We start from the raw sequence: 14,230 nt of genomic DNA, 5'->3' as shown, positions 1-14,230 counted from the left end.
AGTTTAATCAACCCTTTAGAAGTTTCTTTACGGCATAGCTACATTAGCTTACATAGCTCCATACTAATAAGTCGCAGAAATAATGTAATTTGCTTACCGCATAGATGTTTCTTTTAGGAAATTAACACTTTTTGAAAATGTTTTATACTTAATGAGTTCTAAGCAAATCGTTTCCATGCTAGTTTTCTTAATAGACCAAAATAAATGGATTTTCTTCTCAAAATATTCTGTGCTACAGGGTCCTTTGTGATAAATCTATCAATTTTTTTCTATTATATTTCTTTGAACTGTTCCTATGAAATGCAAAATAAGTCAACATAATTCCACAGATCATGTACATAGCTCGGGTTAGTTATCAAGGGCCACATAATTTTAATTTTGTAATTCAATGCCAAGCTGATTATAATAAACTGCTACCTTCTGTGTTATTTATCATTTTTTTTACAAGACGTGCTTTTTTGTTTGTTACTCCCACAGGTATTTTTCAGAAATTAGATTTGATTATAGCAATTTATTACTTCCAGCATATTTGAGGGGAGCCACAGCCACATAAGGACAAAATTTATCAAGTGCCCAAAATACACAGTATATATAATACACTTTGAAATGTTGATGTATGGGAATATTATGCAAGGAGAATTTCCTGATAAAGTGAGCCTTGCGTGGTAACTGTACATGTCTCAGACTATACATATGTCTCAAAAAAAAAAAGAGATCCTTTTCTGCTTTGTTATTAACACAATTAGTAATCTATTTTTTCTTTAGCTAACCATGGTTGTGGGTTGTATTAACAATGTTCATGTATATGTTAATTTATAAGTCTCACTGACTTGTGAATATTGACTTATTTGTAATATTGTGAGTCTTTGTTTCTTCTTTCTTCTCATTTCCAAAAGCAAATACAAAATAACAACAAATAACGAAAATAACTCTAAACAGACATAAGCCTGAACAGTTTCTGTCCTCTTTCCTGTGGAATGCCAAGTACCTACGTTTTCCATACGATAAAAAGGGTGCTAAGAGTAAAAAGTAACCTCTGTGCATCTTAAACTCACTCTCTACATTTGACCAAAAGGATTCAGAGCATTCTTAGTTATATATTCCTTGCCTACATTTCACGTTTGCATCTGTGAAAACCTTTCTTAACTCAGTGGGAGTTTGGTACACAAGAAATGCACAGTCTGGTTCTCATGTATTTGATTATCTACATATTATTTTAAATCTTTTCTCCCTTTGAAAACAATAAGAATTATTTTTATTTCCACTGAAATAGTAATACAAAAAATATGTAAATCTATGTTTTCTGCAAATTTATCTGTAACTATGGTGGGGGGCTGTAGTTACGCAAGTGTTTGTTTGCAGGATAAAGACCTAATTCTTTCCAGACTGGATTATCTTTTTTGTTTTCCAAACCAATTGTAAATAAGCTTCTGTATATTGGAATGTGTGCAGCAAACTTTAACAAAGAGCTTTCCTCTTTGGATTTCTAAATTGGTTTTTAGAGCAATCTGTCTATTGCCATTTTATCTATTTAAACAAACACGGTAACAGAAAAAATGCAACTATGGACTGCGGTGTTATGAAACATGAACTGTTAGAGTTAACACAACTGTTAAATCTTACTAATGATTCTATCACCAGTAAAATACATTAGCACCAATAATTTTATTAAAGTAGGTCATTCATCTAGAATAAAAAGGTAGAAGAATGTGAATTAAATGCCAAGCGTGCTAACTCCCCTGTACTTGTTAACATTGAATGTGATGCCCTGTAGGCCTTCCTCAGTATCGTTAGGAATAGATTACCTGTCAGGAATATGTATGGCATATTCAAATAAGCACTGCGCATATTTTTAAAACTGATATGATATGAATCCATGTAGACCAATTTTAATAGTTCAAAATGAGTCATAATTCTTGTTAACAATACAGTTATTTTTAAAATTTGCAGCAATAGTGGTCCTTTTTTATTTTCCTTATTGAAATTAAATGATATGCCTTAGGTGAGTCATTCATCACTGTTAAAGGAACTTGCCTTCTGTTGGAGTTTTTGAGTTTTTATCCATATGTATAATGCATTTCCTACCATTTTTAGTTTTATTTTTCCACATGTAAGTTGCTAGATGTATTTTTGTGTGGTTTTGTATTTTCTTAAATGATGACAATATTTTGCTAGAACAATGTATTTATATTTTTCTGTATGCAACAATTAAGTGATAGCTTCATAGTGAAGGATTTTCCCATTGCAAGGGAAAATACATAACTGTGAATTTGCATTTTTCATATAATAATCTAGTTTGCTTTCTTGTAATGTACCTTTTATAAACTAAAATACAAATGCCATCCCTTGGGGCAGGGATAAAGCAAGTGATGACTTTCCAAACAAAGCTAATAGAACTACAGGGTGAAGTATGAAGGAAACAGTTTAGATTTTAATGTACTGCAGGAGTTAACTAAATCATACATTTAGATAAAAATATTTCATTTTGGATTATGGAAAACGTTTTCTGCTTTCAGCGAGGGCTAACAATAAACACTAACATAAATGTAATCAATGTTAAAAGTGAATTACAGTGTTTAGTCATTTATTGTAATTAGTCTAACTTGTGTTGTCCTAGACTATATTTAATATTTTAATATAATATATAAATCTGTTATCAGAACAGACTGAGAGCCCAGTGCAATTCCCTCTATATTGCATTTCTACGATACAGGGTGAAGAGTTCATGTAAGCATTGATTGTGCAACAGGTGCTGTTCTGGGGGACAGAGAGATTAATTCTAGTTTGTCTTAGAAATGTTCCAAAGAATCTCTCGCGGAAGTATCTTAAGTTGTATTGAGAAGCCAGCAGAAACACATCGCTTCTGAAACAAATTGGAAAAGTAAACAGATTTTTGGGATGCCACTGTTATTCAATTGATTTGTGCAGCCCTGTCATTCCTGTTAATTATGCTGGTGAAGAATATTAGTCCTTTCCTTTCTCTTTTTTTTTTCCCCTCCCCCAAGTGTAGTACACTTATCCTTTTTTAAAATTGAAATGAATAGCTTTTCAGCTTTTTTTTATTAATACCTTTCCTCTTTCCAGGTCTTAGGTGTGATAGTTGCAATTTTGGATTTAAAGCTCTCGGATATTCTAATGAAGATGGATGTGAGCCTTGTTGGTGCAACAGCCATGGCTCGGTGAACCAATTCTGCAACCCTCTCTCCGGGCAGTGCAATTGTAAAGAACGAGTGAAAGGGCTTCGCTGTGACACCTGCATGGACAACTTTTATGGGCTGGATGTGACTGGTTGTAAGGCTTGTGAATGTAACGTTGCAGGGTCGTTTTCTGGAACTGTGTGTGATGCGAAGACAGGGCAATGTGCGTGTAAACCAAATATTGGAGGAAGACAATGCGACGAATGCCTAGATGGCTACCACAAAGTACAGGAAAATCATTCCTTTGTTTGTCTGCCATGTAACTGTGATAAGGCAGGTACAGTAAATGGCTCTCTGCTTTGTGACAAATCAACAGGACAGTGTCCTTGTAAAGCTGGTGTAACTGGCCTTCAGTGCAGTCAGTGCCTGCTTCATAGGTACAACCTCAGCATGAGCAACCTCCTCGGCTGCCAGCGTTGTGACTGTGACGCTCTGGGCACATTGGCAGGAACAGTTTGTGACCACGTTTCTGGACAGTGTGTCTGTTTGCCTCAGCGTCAGGGGAGAAGGTGTAATGAGTGTAAACCAGGTAAGAAAATTGGAAGACAATCTATTCGATGTAGTAAGTTTTGCTTTGTTGGATATCATCATAGTTCCTACAGTTTTCACTATGTGTTTAGACAGCTTCATGTCTGATGTCTCTGACTTATGTTACTAATTATTTTTCCATTTCTTCCTAACTGTGTGAGTGAGAAGGAAGTATTAACGTCCTGATCACCATCAAATAATTATTATGTTGCCAGAGGTTGTATAATTTGTGTTATTACTGCAGTTTCAACATGTCCAAAATAAGGTTCGGCCTAGTTCTTCTAGATATTGAGAAAATACACAAATTGTCATGGCCCGTTCACTGAATAAGAGGTAAACTAGCGTAGTTTGATGAACAGCAGCTATCAGCATAATGAAAAATGTGGATTTGGAAGGCAGAGTGAAAGCTCTTCAGGAAGGGCGCTTCATGCATAAATCTGAGCGTGGCGGGAGGTAGAGAGACGGTTGCTTAAACTTTGAGGCTGGCAAACATGCCACTTAAAAAGCATTCACCTGCCTTGCTGTGTTGAGGACGTGCTGGCTTTCACAAGGACTGCTTACAGTTTGGCCCTAAGAGTAGGTGATACTGCAGTTGCTACGTTATCTGTTCAAGATTTTGTACCATATTACCGTTAACAGAGTTTAAATGTTCATTATAAGTGGGAAGCTCTGTAGTTATATTTTAATGTTTTTGTTTTAAAAAGTAGGTGGGTAAAGTGAAACTATAGATAATATTAACCTGCCTTTAGTAATAATATTAAACAGATAGGTTTAGTTCAAGTTAAATACATGTGCAATTTCTTAAAGTAGCAGGTCACGTTAAAAGGTGTATTATAGCTCCATTGGTTTTAATATGCCATTCAATAATTTGAACAGAGGTTAAAAAAGCTGCTTAACCTCCATTAAGTATTTTTAAAAATACTTTCATTTAAATTATTTTAGGTACATATACTAATAAATAAGGCAGCGTTCTGTTTTTCTTAGTTCCTCCTCCAGTGCTATTTGACCTGCTAACTCTCTACAGCAGCCACTTAATCAGAGATCGGCAGAGGAGTGATGTCAAGGCTTCCCGAGTCAGTGACCACCCTTGTCCTTGAAAAAGAAAGGCCAGGGTTTATGCAGAACTAAATGGTTTAAAAAGGTTTAATTGATAGTATGAACAGGCTGGTTTGTAGAAAAGCTTACATGGCACTCAAAGGAATACTTCCACAATAGTTCCTGTTAAAAAAACAACAACAGAAAACTTGCTGTAAGAATTAGTTTTAAAATTTTCTACATAATAAGGAGAAGCATGTATGTGCTGAACACTGAGCTCTCTTCTGCAGGTGAAAGCTTAAGTCCTTATCATTGTAAAAGCATTGTATTACTCTCTAGTGTAGCACAGCATACTACGGTATTTTCACTGATGTTTTAGCATTGATCCCAGTGTGAGCTCATTTAGACACTTAATATACCTGACTTCTATGTAAATATTCTTTGTTACTATGTTCCAGAGGAGAATTTTCTATAAAACAGGGGTGAGTATAACCTGCTAGCAATACTGTTATTAAGTTGTAGAAGTATGGCAGAGTTTAATTGAGTTCAAGTACTCTAAACATGTCCTATGGCTTTGCCTTGGGACAAAGATGAGAAAATGTACTCCAAGTGTATATGTAGCCAACACAGCCTAATTAAAAGCACACAATTAATTAGTTAAAACTGGTAGCCCTAAAAACATACTGAGGACTTCTTAGGCTGTTGGGATGTTTCAACTCTGGTCCGAGTTTCCTTAGTGGAATACAGGTCATATGTCTTTTTTTTTTTAATTCTGTGCAATTACAAGTCTGTTATAGTTAGTAGTATTTAAAATAATGTCCCATTGTAGCACGTCTTCTATGTGCTTTGATGAAATTCAAGAGGTTTCCAAAAGTTACCAAAATCTTAATGCAGGAAGAGTTGCCAATGGAGAAAAATTTAGACTGAATGTGACTTTATTATTTTATCATGAGATGACTTTTTTTTTTTTTAAACAACTCTTTCCAGAGCATTCAGCCATGTGTTTCATCTGTTAGGCTGTATCCATTACCTGCTGTCTTCCAGTTTGTTGTCATACAAGTAATATTTTTGGTAGATTTCTGTACATTTAATTTTTTTTTTAAACCAGTGGTGTATGCAAAGAGAGGAACACTTGATTTTAACATGAAACCAAATGAAAGAGCAATTTTACCTTGTACATAAGCTTGCTTTTGAGATATCCTAGGTTGCAGCGGTAGAAAACGGATCTTTCCTGCCCCCAAATAGTCGTGAACAGTTTGTCCCTGCCTCATTCCGGGACTGTGGTGCCACACCAACTGGGTTTTGTGCCATACAAATCCTGCTCAACATAGGTCTTGGATCCTGTTATGAGAGCAGCAAAGCTGTGGGGGGAAAAAAAAAAAAGGCATTTTGTAAGTTCTTTACTCAGTGACCACAGCTTTTCATGGAGCGGTACGTAGTACAGAGAAGATGTAAGCCAGCATGTAGGATGTGTGGCCAGGCACCAATACTGAGGGGTTTTTGTACGTACTACCTCTCTTCTGGGCCAGAAAAATGTGAAATATGTTGTGACAACATTGTCAGCGTTGTTAATTGTGCATTTTGAAGCACAGACTGTGGTTAAGAAATGCTCATTACCGCCATAGTTGGTAGGCATGTAAAAGTGCTAAGAATTGTTCGGGTGTTCCTTTTCCATGAGATATACAGTGGGAGAAATAATAAGAGTATGATTAAACAAGGAAGCTGAATACTTTGCTATGACTTTCATTCTTCCTTTTGAAGAGTATGTTTGATTGACAAATGTGATCAGTTATGGTTGAATTGGAAAAAAAATCTGAAAAAGAATAAGCATAATACTAGTTATATACTTAGATCTTGTAGAGATTTGCAGTCGCTGTCTTAAAATTGGAAATTGGCTTTATTATACAACAGTGGATCCTTCATAAAGCAACTTTTATGAGCCCTTCTAACCTTGCTGTAAATTAAGCTTGCATTAAGTTGTTTCTTACTCTTTCCTGCCAAATTCTAGGTGGTGGAAGTAAATAATAATAATGGTTATGACAAAGAGTATGAATTTTTAATCCAGTATCTCTTCTCTTTTTGTCTACATTTAATCACATTAATTAATTTACTTATAAATTAGTTGAGAGAAGGACTTTCTCCCATCTTCCTATCTCTCACTTTTACTTTTTAAAAAAATTTACTTCTACTTGCTACTTTTGCAAAAAATATTGTGGTAGTATCCAGAAACTTGGTTAAACTTTTAGATCATTTCTAAAAGATTACTATCAAAAAATAGCATACCAAATCCTTCACTGCTCTACAGTGGTATAGGCGATATGACATTAGGAGAGCCAGGATGTTTAACATTATGATATCGATTCTTTATAATTATGAATTTCTCTGCTATGACAAAACCAATATATTCTATAGTGATCAATCCTGCTCAGCAGAAATGAATTTCTTTACTAGATGTGCTTATTTACCCGCTAGAGTCCTTTCTTAGACGTTAGTTTCATGCAAAATTTCTGATGGACAAGGATCTGTTGTAGCCTGAGTGCTTATCATTTACTGCAACTATAAACTGGGTCCTGAAGAAGTGCTTTGACCTTCTGCAGGAGTCCAGGCTTAAACTTGTTTCCTATCTTCCTGTTAACGTTCTTTGAGTGGAGTCGTTCATTGTGCTCAGGAGTGACATTGCTGGGAAATGGTCTCCTCTATTTATGCACAGGATGGGCACTGTACTGCACGGACAACTGCAGTATGAGATAATGCATGCTGCCTCACTAATAACTTCAACCTATTCAGTCTCTGTGGTGGCTCAGTTCGGAGCCTCTCTGGAATAAAGTGCCAACAGCATGGTTTTTTATGATGCGAATGGATGTTAACTGGAGACTGATATCACTTCACTGTCCACTTGAGATTTATCTCACTGAGGACCAGAGGCTAAACTTGAACAAAGATTTGAGCAGTAAAATTCTAATGTTTTCAATTTGTTTAGTTCCTCTGCTATTTGGATATGAGCTCACAGCACAACACTGCTGCGAAGACAGAGAATACCACCCTAGGGGTGTATATATAAAGCTATCTCTTGTAAGACAAAATAAATAATAAGGCCTTGGGTGATACGACATGTTACAATACAATTTTGGGCTCTTTATTATAAAGCAGGGCATCAGAAAGTTGTTGGACAGCAAAAAAGATTCGGTAACTGAGAACATGACTAAGAAGAAACTGATTGAACTGGAGAGAGGGGGAAGGTGTCCGAGAAGTCTGTGCAAATACTGCATATCTGAGTAACGTTTGAAATTGTTCTGTTGAAGTTGTGCAATAATAATTAATAGTAACCAGCTGACAGAGATAGAAACTCCTATCGCTGGCCCTATCTTAGGATTGATGTTCAAAGATAGGTACTTGCAGTTGACAAGTGCCAGTTAATACTGTGTAACCATCATCATTTGCAGCACTCGTACACGTTGCTGCATTTTTAATCAACTATACCACTCCAAAAAAAAAAAAGGTGAGGAGAGCAATTGTGTGAAAAACCCAGTAAAATGTCCGTTAATAATCAGGTAAAAATAGAAAATAATTTTGGAAAACTATGTGATTATATTTCTTACTGGTATTCTGTTACTTGAATTGTCTTCTGATCAGACATATAGAAAAGAAATTAGTAAGAATGGAAGAAGTCCATAGTCAGCAAAACAGATTATGCAATTGGTACAGCATCATTAAAAAAAAGTGCTTAAAAGCTCTTTTGTTTGAAATTTCAGGTGAGGTTATGAATAATGGGTAAGTTCTTCAATGACCAGATTAGAGGTGTAAAAACTCTATCTAATTGTATTTATCAGTAACATGTTAGAGACTTGCACAGCTAAAGATTGCTTGTGAGGGCAATAGAATGAAAGATAGTATAGTAGAAGCATACCGAATATACTGTGGGGAAGGTGAAGTTAATGCTCCAATTCATAATTGGAAATAATACAGGAACAAAAGGATGGGATTCAGAATGAAAGCTTTTTTATAGCAGATAAGTAACTTTTTTCATCAGTTCATTAGTTTCTGTAAAAGTATTTGTGTAGGATACAAGCTATATGTTGAGGAGGAGTAAAATATAAATTTTACGTAGACCTGGGAATGCTCGTCAAATGTAGGTTTTTCTAAGAAACATTCTCATGTTTCAAGGGTTAAGCCAGCCACTGGCTGAGAAAGATTAAGAGACTTTCTTAGGAAAATATGTGTATTTCCTATGTTTTGCAACTGGCCGTTGTCAGAGATGGGATCCCAGACCAGAATGGGTAAATGTCTGATCTTGTATGTTATTTTGTATGTTTCTGCTGCTTGTGGTCATTCGTTAGTACCTCTCATGTCCTTGGGTCTTTACTTTCCCCACGGACACATTAATGTACTCCCCCTATTTTGCATTTGCTCTGTCTAAACTAAAGTCTGAAGAGAGAATAAAAAGTCAGAGTTGGCAACTGGAGGATGAATAATAGTTTTACGAAGTGCCAATGTGAAGATTTAGCAGCTCAGCTCTGCAGGAGGACTATATTGCTTTATTTGACTTGGTGTGTGTGTTACCTAAGCTTTAGTTCTGTTGTTTCATCCCAGATTATACACAAGTCAATAACAATCTCTTACTGTCTTCGCTTTTTGCATATTGTCTATTCTCAAAATCCCTTTCTTTTCCAGGTTTTTATTTTTCTCCATCCAGCGTCACTGGCTGTCTGCCATGCCTGTGCCACACAGCTGGTTCGGTGAATCAGACCTGTGATAAACTAACTGGCCAATGTATTTGCCAAGATGCCTCTGTAACAGGACAGACATGTGAACGTTGCAAAGAACTTTATTTTGGATTTGACTCTGTCACAGGGAGGTGAGTGTTTCGTTTTTTACAGGTCACTTATAACCTCCTTGTTACATTTTTCTCATAGTAGCTCGTTCAAAGGTTTAGTGACAATGAAAAGATGTGCTCTAGTTACATTAATCCTTCTTCGAATTCATGTGTGCACTCTGATTTACATGTGGTACATTATACAACCCTCTGTGCTCCCATGAGCTGAAGGAAATAGAAGTTTTGCCACAGACTTAAGTAGAAACAACATGAAAACTGTATAAAGCTAATGCTGTCTAATGTTATCGCTATTTGGTAATTGTTTCTCTACATTTCCTCTGCATCTTCAGTAAGATGTGCTGGTTTCTGAGGTGTTAATCCCTGACTATTAAAATATGGGTAATGTGCCATTCTTATATTATAACCAGTGAATGCTTTTGAAGGTTTCAGGAAGACATTAGAATGGGGAAAAAAAAAAAAGTAAAAAATTAGATAGCCCTGTCTTTCCAAATTTCTTTTAGCAGCAGCAGCAGAAATACTCACAGCACCTTTCCTCTTAAAAATCTGTTTTTCTGAAGCAGTGTATTCTTTTTCAGCATTTAGTTATGTGCCACAGGGTAAATTGTTTATCTAAGGTGGCCTGGGGCCCCTAGGTACGCTGAAAGTATATGGATATATTCCCTGGAATGCAAGGGGAAAAACGTATCTATAGGTAGTGCATTGTTATTCCAACTATTGCTCTATCTTTCTTTTCCAGGATCATCTTTCTTGCTTAATCCCCACAATCTCAGTTTCCTTTTAAATGTTGTCCAGAAAGATTGCACAGCTCTACTGCTATCACATTTTCATGCAGCCCGATGGTGTTAAATTGTTTTGTTATATTTAGTATTTTTGCCTTTAAAAAAAAACACAGGCAGAAGCAAAATCTGTACAACATTCCCCTCCCCATGCTGCTTTCCCCCAGCTAGTGTGGGGTAGACATGCTTTTAGGCAGTTATTATCAGTGTCGTCTTGCATATACTTGACATTATTCTGCAGATTTTTCATTTTAACTTTTATGTTACTGTCACTCATTAGGAGATTTTTAAAATTATTTTTTACTGTTGTGGGTCACAGAGGCATCTGCTAATGGCCATAAAGTAATCTGTAGGAATAAGGACTTCCTATTTTCACTTCCTGTCATTTCTAATGGTAAGGGATAAAATCTGTGTAATATTAAAGTTCCCTTTTAAATATATTTTCCTTATTATTAATGATCTTTTTTTTTTTTTTTAGTTAGTTGATTCCCCCCCCCCGCCCCAGTTTTAGCAGGTGACGTAGAGGTTTATGTCTGTGTTAAGCAATAGCTCTCCTGAACTAGATATTGGCCTCCAATTACTTGCATTTTGAGCTGTCTTCTGAAATTCAAAATGTGGAAATATCTAGAATTATCTAGATCCAGATCTTGTAAAGATAGAAAGTTTTTACAGTTCTGGAATTTGAATCAGAGTTGGCTTTAATGCCTTAATACTACTTAATCCTCATGACAGTATTGAAGACTGCTCCGGTAGTACATTAACATGATTAACTTGTGTTGCATATGCTTGGCTTCCTTTTGGTTAGCATCTACTCAGGCAATGTACCTCTGTTCCCCAGGCAGAAATGTTTATCCACTGAAAATGATAATCCAGGTCTTTATTTGTTAATCTATTTTAATCCATTTCTTTAACCGTTAATATCTTCTTAAAGAGTACTGTGCTTTTTCTTTCTTTGTAAAGTTGCAAAGTCATTTAAACCATCCTTGCTCCAAGTGTCTGTTAAGGACTCTGTGGTTACAGAAGGAAAAGGATATGAGCTGTCTGTAGTGGCAAAGACCTATCTGTCTTGGCACAAGAGCAGAAAAGGAGCAAAAACTGTGACACACACAGACTGTGAGGCTTTAAAACCCTCTCACTCTGAGAGGAATGTATATGTGAGCTGATTTACTTCCTGATGTTTTTGAGGTACGACAGGCACTCCGTATTTTGTAATGCATTTCAGCTTATGAAGCAGGAAAATTTCCTCAGCAATTAAAGAATTAGAGATACTGGATGTTTGCAGTGGTCTGAACAGATCTGTAATGGTTGTCGGCATTGGTACGCATTTGAAATGCTTTACCTCTGTATTGTTTACTATAATGAACTGGTCAATGAACATCACAAATTATTTATCTAGATATATATCTTGACAGATTACTGTTTATGAAAGCCATTTAGCAAGTGAGGTTTTCCCATAAGGATGAAAAATGAAGATTTTAAACAGATTGCTGGAGAGGCTCTAACTGCACCTAGAGAGTCAATGTAATAAAGGTTTCTCTATATTAATATTACAAAAAACATTTATCCTCACAAAATCAATATTGCAATTCATCTTGGCCTGACATTTCTCTTTCCGTGTTTTAAAAGCCTGTTTTCCTTGATTATATATAATTCTGTTTTAATAAAACTCAAATGTATTTGACTCAGAGTATCTTGAAGAAGTAGCATTTAACAAGCATGCTGAAAATATTTCTTACATGATTAAAAGTTTCAAAGAATTAGTTATTTTTTTATAAAATCCTTAATTGACTGAATCCTTAATCCTGACTGAAAAGCATGAGCTATGCATGACAACAAAGCCAGTTCCAGTGTTCTGCAGTTTAAGAAAATGATGCATGTGATTACACAAATATAATGCGTAATCCTGTGGAACAGAATAAGATAACGCGTATGCTGCTGTTTGCAGGATCTGGAGCCTAATTCAGTATAGGTGGAGGTAGGGAGCCTACACTTTTCCTAGAAGAAAACGCAACTATTTCAAGCAGAAAGAAGCAGCCCCACCCTGCCAGGCACTGAAAACTATTACTGTGACTGTATGTGTATGTGAGTTTCATTGTCTCATGTGTGAATGATAATGAAAACTGGAATACTCAGGGGGCCCTTATTCATAAAAGGTGCAGTAATATTACAGGAGCAGTAAGATAATAATAAGCTTGTCTTTTACTGTTTACCTATTGAGACACTTTTGTTACCCCCCCCCCCCCAAACTATATGTACTAAATATCATGTAATGAAATTATGAAAGAATAAAGTACTGTCTTACTGAGCAAATAATTCTGCCTTCGTTTTTTTCTCTAACTAAACCATTTTTTCAGTCATGACATTTAAATAGTCTAAACAAAACCTCTATTTGAAGGGGGATTTGGATGCACTGTCTACAGATGAAAAGACTTAATACAGTTTGAAAAAATTGCCCTTTTCTCTTGACTATAAAAGAGAGCAAACTACAGTGTAGCGGTTTCCAAGAGAGAATGTATTTTATTTATTCCCAAAAGGATATTAGTCCATAAAGCAAATTTGCAGCTTATTTTGCAGCTTTAGCTTTTATCAGCCCTTTTTAAGGGTGTTGAATGATTACCCAGGAGATCACACAGCATGAGCTGCTGTGGAGTAAAGAAATTCTAATACAGAGAGCTCTGTGATGGGCAGAAAATGTATGTGAAGAGTTTTCTTAAACTTGTTTAAAAATCTGTCACATTTAATGTCTATGTCACTGATTATTGACCTGAATTTTAGTGTCCTAATGTGAAAACAGTTTCCACCCTCCCCTCCTCTCTCCCTTGCTTTAAAAATCCGATACCTGAAACATAACTGAACTCACTTTTATTTCTGCCTTCATATAGACAGAAAGAGATAGACCAAGGTGATGGTGATGACTGGAAAAATGGTGAAGTAACTTGTGTAAAGGCACCGCCACCTATTTCCTCGGATCTGGTGAAACTGGCCAAGGAAAGATCAGCCAAATATAAATCAACGACTCTTGTCTAGTCTTAGGGTTAGCAGAGCAAAGGGGACGTGGCATGACTGTCTCTCCCTTGGACTTCTCCAAGGTCTTTTTGCTGCTTCATCACCTTGGGACCTGGCATCTGGAGTAATTTAAGATTCCCTCTAGGCTGATGTTGCTTACGCCTGAGAATGGGACTTTTCCAGCTCAGGGCAAGGGGAGTGATGTGTAGATTTCCCGGTATGTGGTAGCTGCACTGTACAGTCCCGCGTTTATAGAATCATAGAATCATTGAGGTTGGAAAAGACCTGTAAGATCATCGAGTCCAACCGTCAACCCAACACCACCATGCCCACTAAACCATGTCCCTAAGTGCCACATCTACACGTCTTTTAAATACCTCCAGGGATGGGGACTCAACCACTTCCCTGGGCAGCCTGTTCCAATGTTTCACCACCCTTTCAGTAAAGACATTTTTCCTCACGTCCAATCTAAACCTCCCCTGGCGCAACTTGAGGCCATTTCCTCTCGTCCTATCGCTTGTTACTTCAGAGAAAAGACCAACACCCACCTCGCTACAACCTCCTTTCAGGTAGTTGTAGAGAGCGATGAGGTCTCCCCTCAGTCTCCTTTTCTCCAGGCTGAACAGTCCCAGTTCCCTCAGCCGCTCCTCATAAGACTTGTTCTCCAGACCCCTCACCAGCCTCGTTGCCCTTCTCTGGACACGCTCCAGCACCTCGACGTCCTTCTTGTAGTGAGGGGCCCAAAACTGAACACAGTATTCGAGGTGCGGCCTCACCAGTGCAAGTTTCTCCCAGTCCATGTTTTTTCAAAACTCTTTTTAGTCTGTAGCAATTAAAATATAGTGAAATTAGGA

The 14,230-nt window shown here is 36.7% G+C and overlaps 1 protein-coding gene across 1 annotated transcript in view; it reads left to right on the top strand.

Annotated features, from left to right (window-relative positions):
* Positions 1-14,230, top strand: part of USH2A (usherin) — a 405,495-nt gene that overhangs the window by 67,751 nt on the left and 323,514 nt on the right. Inside the window, exons 12-13 of the mRNA XM_076334572.1 lie at positions 3,085-3,726; positions 9,432-9,615. Of these exons, the coding sequence (XP_076190687.1) occupies positions 3,085-3,726; positions 9,432-9,615 (826 nt within the window). The remainder of the gene's footprint in view (positions 1-3,084; positions 3,727-9,431; positions 9,616-14,230) is intronic.

This window comes from Aptenodytes patagonicus, chromosome 3 (assembly GCF_965638725.1).
Source record: "Aptenodytes patagonicus chromosome 3, bAptPat1.pri.cur, whole genome shotgun sequence".
Taxonomy (NCBI): domain Eukaryota; kingdom Metazoa; phylum Chordata; class Aves; order Sphenisciformes; family Spheniscidae; genus Aptenodytes; species Aptenodytes patagonicus.
This window is presented reverse-complemented; position numbering and strand designations above follow the sequence as displayed.